The sequence below is a fragment of the Salmo salar genome, chromosome 20, assembly GCF_965601325.2.
Source record: "Salmo salar chromosome 20, fSalSal1, whole genome shotgun sequence".
NCBI classification, from domain to species: Eukaryota; Metazoa; Chordata; class Actinopteri; order Salmoniformes; family Salmonidae; genus Salmo; species Salmo salar.
Genome location: NC_138310.1, coordinates 88,767,484 through 88,777,483, shown reverse-complemented (window position 1 = coordinate 88,777,483; position 10,000 = coordinate 88,767,484). Strand labels below are relative to the sequence as shown.

The 10,000-nt window shown below is 46.9% G+C and overlaps 1 protein-coding gene across 2 annotated transcripts in view; it reads left to right on the top strand.

Moving 5' to 3' along the window:
• The window catches only part of sgsm2 (small G protein signaling modulator 2), a 167,484-nt gene that overhangs the window by 88,141 nt on the left and 69,343 nt on the right, over positions 1-10,000 (top strand). For both annotated transcript variants that reach the window (XM_082966795.1, XM_082966796.1), the window contains exon 3: positions 863-1,031. In XM_082966795.1, coding sequence (XP_082822921.1) covers positions 863-1,031 — 169 coding nt within the window. The remainder of the gene's footprint in view (positions 1-862; positions 1,032-10,000) is intronic.

The window sequence follows — 10,000 nt, the reverse complement described above, 5'->3', positions numbered from 1 at the left end:
TCCTCCCTTTCTCTTTCTCCCTTTTGCCCTCTCCTCTTTCACCCTCATCCCCTTTACTGCTCTCCACCTCTGTCGTTCCTTCTCTCTCTTTTTTCTCCCTAATCCTCATTGCTGCTCGCTGCCACCCCCCCCTTCTCTCTTTCCCTCTCTCTCCTCTTTCACCCTCACCTCATCCTCTGCTGGGGAGAATGAGATGATATGGGAAAGACACATTTCTGTTGCTCGTGTAGTAAATGGATGTTAGAATAATTTGTATGTATTAGGATAATGACTTAAGTGTTCCACTCTGAAATTGTAGGATAGGGGGAAAAGTTTGATCATTATGAGAAGATAAAACCAGGATGGGGGTAGATCTGGTAGTATTGTAATACTATGATGTTATATTCTTTAGTAGGGATGTAAACAGAGTGAAGTTGTAGAGTAGGTAATAGAAAAACATTAAAGGGTTTCAAACCAAGAGGGTCATAAAGGGGGAGAGGAGGTGAAAGCCTTGACGAATGTGACAACTTTTATGGTTCTTTGTGGTTGGTGGAAAAGTACTGGTTGTTTGAGAAGGGAGTGGTCTAAAGATAGGAATATGTGTGTGTATTATAAAAGGACTGAGTCCTAATTTTTGACTTTAGAGCTCTCATGAATAAAGACCGTTGAAACTTTTTTATAAAATCCGAGACTTTGCCCAATTATTAGTGAATCAAGGGTCTTACAAACCTCGTTGAATTGGTTAAAGATTAAATGCATTATTGGGATTGAAAATTCCCTTAACAATGGACAATAAAGTAATCTTCCCTCCCCTCTCTCTCTTTCTCTCTCTATCCCTCTCTCTTTCTCTCTCTTTCTCTCTCCCTCTCCCTCTCTCCTCCAGGCACCATCGAGGCGTGTCTGAGCCACCTGTTGAAGCGGCGAGCAGCGGGCTTCCTGCGTAGCGACAAGATCGCCGCCCTTTTCACCAAGATTGGCAAGGTCAACGCCACGGCGGGAGAGGTGTGTCGGAAGGTCCAGGAGCAGCTCGCACAGCAGGCAGAGGTCACCAGGTACCGATTGATCCCCTTTATGACCTTTGTACTTTTACCCCTTACACCTGACCTAATAGCACTATCTGCAAAACCACACCTGGAGAAATACAGGAAACGTATGAGAAATCAGTGATGTAGTATCATGTAGCAATTTATCTAGTCTCCTTTTTTCCTTCCCTATTTACACACCTTCACTGACAGTGTTGCATGGTAAAACCACACAGTGAAGAGGCAGTGTTGCATGGTAAAACCACACAGTGAAGAGGCAGTGTTGCATGGTAAAACCACACAGTGAAGAGGCAGTGTTGTATGGTAAAACGACACAGTGAAGAGACAGTGTTGCATGGTAAAACCACACAGTGAAGAGACAGTGTTGCATGGTAAACCACACAGTGAAGAGACAGTGTTGCATGGTAAAACCACACAGTGAAGAGACAGTGTTGCATGGTAAAACCACACAGTGAAGAGGCAGTGTTGCATGGTAAAACCACACAGTGAAGAGGCAGTGTTGCATGGTAAAACCACACAGTGAAGAGGCAGTGTTGCATGGTAAAACCACACAGTGAAGAGGCAGTGTTGCATGGTAAAACCACACAGTGAAGAGACAGTGTTGCATGGTAAAACCACACAGTGAAGAGGCAGTGTTGCATGGTAAAACCACACAGTGAAGAGGCAGTGTTGCATGGTAAAACCACACAGTGAAGAGGCAGTGTTGCATGGTAAAACCACACAGTGAAGAGGCAGTGTTGCATGGTAAAACCACACAGTGAAGAGGCAGTGTTGCATGGTAAAACCACACAGTGAAGAGGCAGTGTTGCATGGTAAAACCACACAGTAGGGTGGTCACCCATATAACGATTAAATTAATTCAAGGTTTATACAGATATAAACCCCATGTCTCTACCATATCTGGTTAAAAAGATACCGCCAATTTACTCTATGAGAACATAGCAGGGTTTAGAATGAATGGAATGACATCATGGCATGATCAGAAAGTGGTGACTGCTCCATAGAACCCTGTGACTGCTCCATAGAACCCTGTGACTACTCCATAGAACCCTGTGACTGGTCCATAGAACCCTGTGACTGGTCCATAGAACCCTGTGACACTGCTCCATAGAACCCTGTGACACTGCTCCATAGAACCCTGTGACACTGCTCCATAGAACCCTGTGACTGGTCCATAGAACCCTGTGACACTGCTCCATAGAACCCTGTGACACTGCTCCATAGAACCCTGTGACTGCTCCATAGAACCCTGTGACACTGCTCCATAGAACCCTGTGACACTGCTCCATAGAACCCTGTGACACTGCTCCATAGAACCCTGTGACTGCTCCATAGAACCCTGTGACTGCTCCATAGAACCCTGTGACACTGCTCCATAGAACCCTGTGACTGCTCCATAGAACCCTGTGACTGCTCCATAGAACCCTGTGACTGCTCCATAGAACCCTGTGACACTGCTCCATAGAACCCTGTGACACTGCTCCATAGAACCCTGTGACTGCTCCATAGAACCCTGTGACTGGTCCATAGAACCCTGTGACTGGTCCATAGAACCCTGTGACACTGCTCCATAGAACCCTGTGACACTGCTCCATAGAACCCTGTGACTGCTCCATAGAACCCTGTGACACTGCTCCATAGAACCCTGTGACACTGCTCCATAGAACCCTGTGACACTGCTCCATAGAACCCTGTGACTGCTCCATAGAACCCTGTGACACTGCTCCATAGAACCCTGTGACGCTGCTCCATAGAACCCTGTGACTGCTCCATAGAACCCTGTGACACAGCTCCATAGAACCCTGTGACGCTGCTCTATAACTAAATATATATATATATTTACAAAGCTAACAGACTGAATTTCCATATCCACCCTCTGTGGAGACAATCTGTTCCTGTTTCATTGTGTATTTCTGAGTCTTTCCCTTTAAATCGCCGTAGAAACGGCCACTCTCAAAGTTGATTGATCACAGTTACAGGCAATGAAAGCCAAGGATCAGGAGGTCGAAAATAACAAAAGTATCAAGTTGATTTTGATTGGTCCAACCAGCTGTAAACGACTTTGAATAGTCCCACCTCCCAACACCAAATATGGAGGAGATACAACCGAGAGTGGTGCAGTTTTAACTAGCAACGGTCACAGCAAATAAACGTTCTTTATTTCATCAACACTGTCAAGTACAAGTATATTAACGTTATAATATTGTACAGAACAATCTAATGATTCATTCTAGGTCATTTATAATGACATGGGGCAAAGAAAACAATGTTTTGACATTCATTTCGTAGCACCCTCTTGAATTGCCCTGTTTTTCTCTACATTGTACAGCAGTGAGTGAACGCCCTATACACAGTGAAGAAGACTAGCTAAATCAATATTGGACAGTCTCTTCCTACACCTGTCCAGGTGTGTGTTTACCCAAGCTCAGCGTCTATCTGTGTATACACACACACACACACACACACACACACACACACACACACACACACACACACACACACACACACACACACACGACACACACACACTTCGATAAGCTGCTACATATGGCCACTGAGCACTCTGGGACTGGGGGGGGGGAAGCTGGGCTTAATGGAGGAAGAGATGGGGGGAGGGAGAGGGGGGTTGGGGCAGAGAACACAGACACACACACACACACACACACACCCTCTTCCTGTATGTCCTCCTCTCATCTCGTCTTGTCGCTGTCATACAGCTGTGAATGTAGAAACAGAATATGTAGATTCTATTGTAGATTGTTGGAGCGAGCGAGGTGATTCTACTAGTGGTGACTGGGGGTGTGTCCCAAATGAAATGTTGTTTAGTAGTATATAGCTGTATCGGCCCCCGAGCACCGCCTCCAATAACTATCAATCCCCCCGAGCACCGCCTCCAATAACTATCAATCCCTCAGCACCGCCTCCAATAACTATCAATCCCTCAGCACCGCCTCCAATAACTATCAATCCCCCCGAGCACCGCCTCCAATAATTATCAATCCCCCCGAGCACCGCCTCCAATAACTATCAATCCCTCCGCACCGCCTCCAATAACTATCAATCCCTCAGCACCGCCTCCAATAACTATCAATCCCTCAGCACCGCCTCCAATAACTATCAATCCCTCAGCACCGCCTCCAATAACTATCAATCCCTCAGCACCGCCTCCAATAACTATCAATCCCTCAGCACCGCCTCCAATAACTATCAATCCCTCAGCACCGCCTCCAATAACTATCAATCCCCCCGAGCACCGCCTCCAATAACTATCAATCCCTCAGCACCGCCTCCAATAACTATCAATCCCTCCGCACCGCCTCCAATAACTATCAATCCCTCAGCACCGCCTCCAATAACTATCAATCCCCCCGAGCACCGCCTCCAATAACTATCAATCCCTCAGCACCGCCTCCAATAACTATCAATCCCTCCGCACCGCCTCCAATAACTATCAATCCCCCCGAGCACCGCCTCCAATAACTATCAATCCCTCAGCACCGCCTCCAATAACTATCAATCCCCCCGAGCACCGCCTCCAATAACTATCAATCCCTCAGTACCGCCTCCAATAACTATCAATCCCTCAGCACCGCCTCCAATAACTATCAATCCCTCCGCACCGCCTCCAATAACTATCAATCCCTCCGCACCGCCTCCAATAACTATCAATCCCTCCGCACCGCCTCCAATAACTATCAATCCCTCAGCACCGCCTCCAATAACTATCAATCCCTCAGCACCGCCTCCAATAACTATCAATCCCTCCGCACCGCCTCCAATAACTATCAATCCCTCCGCACCGCCTCCAATAACTATCACCGCACCTCTCCTCCCCCACAGCATCTCTCCTCCCCCACCGCATCTCTCCTCCCCCACCGCACCTCTCCTCCCCCACCGCGCCTCTCCTCCCCCACCGCGCCTCTCCTCCCCCACCGCGTCTCTCCTCCCCTCCCCCACTGCATCTCATCTCTCCTCCCCCACCTCTCCTCCCCCGCCTCTCCTCCCCTCACCTCTCCTCCCCCCACCTCACCTCTCCTCCCTCACCTCACCTCTCCTCCCCCGACCTCAACTCACCTCCCTCATCTCTCCTCCCTCACCTCACCTCCCCCGACCTCACCTCTCCTCCCCCCACCCCACCTCACCTCTCCTCCCTCACCTCTCCTCCCTCACCTCTCCTGCCTCACCTCTCCTACCTCACCTCTCCTCCCCACCTCATCTCTCCTCCCCCACAGAACGTCTCCTCCCCCACAGCACGTCTCCTCCCCCACCTCACCTCTCCTTCCTCTCCACACTTCTCTTCCACTCTCCTTCCCTTTTTAAAATTTATTTAACCTTTATTTAACTAAGCAAGTCAGTTAAGAACAAATTCTTATTTACAATGACGGCCTACCCTAGCCGCCCTATGGGACTCCCAATCACGGCCAGATGTGATACAGCCTGGATTCAAACCAGGGACTGTAGTGACGCCTCTTGCACTGAGATGCAGTGCCTTAGACCGCTGTGCCCCTCACCCATCCTCCCTCTCCTTCCCCTCAACCATCCTCTCCTGTCCTTCCCCACCTCTCCTCCCCCCTCACCCATCTTTCCCTCTCCTCCCCCCTCAGCTCTTCTTCCCCCTCACCCATCCTCAGGACTCCATTGCTCAGTTACTCCCATTTCCATGGCAACATCATCATTGTACCGTGACCATCATCGCTGGCGAGAGAAAGAAAAAAAGGGAGAGGAGGAGAGAGATGAGAGAGAGGAATGTGAGAAGAACAGACAGATGAGAGAGGTGAGAGTGTGTGAGATAGCAGAGAGAAGAGACAACGTTTTTTTGTTTTTTTATTGAGAAAAAAAATCTTTATTTGTCCCAAATACTTACATCATTAAAACAAACTTTATTTCATTTTAACAGACTGGACAGTTAAAACCAACATTATACAGTTCTCCAGTTTCAGCCAGCCCCAGCAACACAGCTCTGGGGTCCCTACATCCCGCCCCCAGCATTCCATGTTTCCTGGTCTTCCATATTGACATGTTTACCTGCCCCACCGGGTAGTTTACCAGGCAGTCCCTACTCCTATTGGCTACAGTATACCGAGGCCCTCCAACACATAGGTTCACAGACAACCCCAACCCTACTCCTATTGGCTACACCAGGGGTTCCCAAACTTGTTATAGTCCCATGCCCCTTCAAACATTCAACCTCCAGCTGTACCCCCTCTAGCACCAGGATCAGCGCACTCTCAAATGTTGTTTTTTGCCATCATTGTAAGCCTGTCTCACACATACACACACACACACACACACACACACACACACACACACACACACACACACACACACACACACACACACACACACACACACACACACACACACACACACACACACACACACACACACTATACAATACATTTCTTAAACATAAGAATGAGTGGGAGTTTTTGTCACAACCTGGCTTGTGGGAAGTGACAAAGAGCTCTTAAAGGACCAGGGCACAAATAATAATATAATAATAATCAATAATTTTGCTCTTTATTTAACCATCTTACATACATCTTATTTATTCATCAAAAATTGTGAATACTTCATCACAGGTTAATGAGAAGGGTACGCTTGAAAGGATGCACATAACTCAATGCAATGTTGTGTTGTATTGGAGAGAGTCTCAGTCTTAAATCATTTTCCACACACAGTCTGTGCCTGTATTTAGTTTTCATGCTAGTGAGGGCCGAGAATCCACTCTCACGTAGGTACGTGGTTGCAAAGGGCATCGGTGTCTTATTAACAGAGCGATTTGCCAAGTCAAGAAACTCTAAGCGCAGCCCTATCCAGAAATCTGGCAGTGGCTTCTGATTAAATTAAATTTTCACAGAACCGCTTGTTACAATTTTGATGAAGCTCTCTTGTTCAGATATCGGTAAGTGGACTGGAGGCAGGGCATGAAAGGGATAACGAATCCAGGTGTTTGTGTCGTGCCGTTTCTGGAAAGTACCTGTGTAATTGTGCACCCAGCTCACCTCAGGTGCTTCACTATATCACATTTGACATTGTCCTTAAGCTTGAGTTCATTTGCACACAAATAATCATTCAATGGGCTCCCTGTTGCAGCCAGCCGCGACCGGGAGACTCATGGAGGCGGCGCACAAGGGGAGGGCAGGGTTTGGCTGGCAGGGATGTCCTTGTCCCATCGCGCACTAGCGACTCCTGTGGCGGACCGGGCGCAGTGCACGCTGACATGGTCGCCAGGTGTACGGTGTTTCCTCACATTGGTGCGGCTGGCTTCCAGATTAAGTGGGAATTGTGTCAAGAAGCAGTGAGGGGGTTATGTTTCGGAGGACGCACGGCTCCTGAGTCCATACGGGAGTTGCAGCGACGAGACAAGACTGTAACATTTTTACATTTACATTTTAGTCATTTAGCAGACGCTCTTATCCAGAGCGACTTACAGTAGTGAATGCATATATTTCGTAACTACCAACTGGATACCACAAAATTGGGGAGAAAAAGGGGTAAATAAATAAATATCATACAATGATGGAAAGACCTGTGTGTTGTCCTTGTTAATGCAGACAGAAAAGAGCTCCAACTTATTAATCATAGCCTCAATTCTGTCCCTCACATTGAATATAGTTGCGGAGAGTCCCTGTAATCCTAGATTCAGAACATTCAGGCGAGAAAAAACATCACCCAGATAGGCCAGGCGTGTGAGAAACTCGTCATCATGCAAGCCTGTCACACACCCTCTTGTGGGGCGGCAGGTAGCCTAGTGGTTAGATCGTTGGACTAGTAACCGAAAGGTTGCAAGATCGAATTCCCAAGCTGACAAGGTACAAATCTGTTGTTCAAGGCAGAACAACAACACTGTTCCTAGGCCGTCATTCTTAACTGACTTGCCTAGTTAAATAAAGGAACAAAAAAATGCAAGCGGTCAGACAAGTGAAAATTATGGACAGTAAAGAAAATGTTTATCTTGTCTCTCAATTAAAAACAAACGTGTCAATACTTTGCCCCTTGATAACCAGCGCACTTCTGTATGTTGTAAAAGCGTTACATTGTCGCTGCCCATATAATTGCATAATGGAGAAAATACATGAGAGTTCAGGGGCCTTGCTTTAACAAAGTTAACCATTTTCACTGTAGTGTCCAAAACGTAGTTCAAGCTGTCAGGTATTCCCTTGGCAACAAGAGCCTGTCGGTGGATGCTGCAGTGGACCCAAGTGGCGTCTGGAGCAACTGCTTGCACGCGTGTTACCTCTCCACTATGTCTCCCTGTCATGGCCTTTGCGCCATCAGTACAGATACCAACACATCTTGACCACCAAAGTCCATTTGATGTCACAAAGCTGTCCAGTACTTTAGAAATATCCTCTTATGTTGTCCTGGAACTGTGCCAGTGTCACGATCGTGATGAGAGACGGACCAAGGCGCAGCGGGATTAGAGCGCCACATCTTTTAATAAACAGTGAAACTTCTACAAAACAATAAACCAACAAGGAAACGTGAAAGTAGTGGTGCTACATGCACAAAACAATATCCCACAAAGCAGGTGGGAACAATGAACAACTTAAGTATGATCCCCAATTAGAGACAACGAACATCAGCTGCCTCTAATTGGGAAACATACCAAGAGCACCAACATAGAAATGAAAAGACTAGAACACCCCCTAGTCACGCCCTGACCTACAACACCATAGAGAACCAAGGGCTCTCTATGGTCAGGGCGTGACTGTCACGTCCTGAGCAGTAAAAGGGGTCATTTGTCATTGTAGTATGGTCAAGGCGGGGCAGGGGGTGTTTTTGTGTGTTTTGGGGTTGGTTTGTTTCATGGGGATTTGTTCTAGTTTTCATTTTCTATGTTCGTTTTCTATGTGTGGCCGAGTATGATTTCCAATCAGAGGCAGGTGTCTTTCGTTGTCTCTGATTGGAAGCCATACATAGGCAGCCTGTTTTTTCCTTTGGTTTTGTGGGTGGTTGTTTTCAGTATAGTCAATGTTACCTTACGGAACTGTCGTGTGTCATTTTGTTAATTTTTGTTTTAAGTGTTCACTTTATACGTTAAATAAAGAAGATGAGCGCTCAACACGCTGCGCCATGGTCTGTCCCTTTCGACGCGTGTGACAGTGACAGCCAGGCCCGCCACGTCTGTTGACCCATCCAGCTGTAACGCATAGAATTCACTGGCTTGTATGCGAATCAGTAATTGTTTCAAAACATCTCCTGCCATGTCACTGATGCGTCGTGTTGTTTGATGAAGGCATTGTCTGTATAGTTTTTTGGGGCCTTTTCCCTCAGCATTGTCCCAGCCATATCCGCCGGCAGCAGGAAGAATTAAGTCCTCCACAATAGTATGGGGCTTGCCTGTCCTAGCCACTCGGTAGCTCACCATATAAGACGCTTCTAGCTCCTTCTTATTAATGGCATCTGTTGCTTTTATACGTCTTACTACTCAAATGTCGTCTTTATTCTCGTGTGGCTTATTTTTCAAATTGTCATGTTTCGTTTCTAAATGTTTGCGCAAGAGTGAAGGTTTCCCGCGAGAGAGTAACGGTTAATGTGATTGGATGTTAATTATTTGAATAGGCTACCTGTATTTGACATTGTGTTGTAATTTCTCTGAACACTAGATGGTTTAATTTTATTTTTTGGCAGTGAAACGAGGCGACTCAGGCGAGAAATAAAAAGCCTCGATGGATAATAATAATGGAGTGTTTTTATTTAAATGTATTTAAATGTGAATCCCATTTTTATTTGGCGTACCCCCCCCCCCCCCGACGGCATTGTGCGTACCCCAATTTGGGAATACCTGGTCTACAGTATACAGAGGCCCTTCAACATAAAGGTTCACAGTCAACTTCAACCCTAGACCTGTCCACTACCCGCCAGGACAGAAAACACCCCTACCAACCTGGCACAATAAAAAAAATGCTGCACTGTCTCCTCCTCCCCACAGAACAGACACATATCTGTTCATAGCCCCGTGAATAATCCTT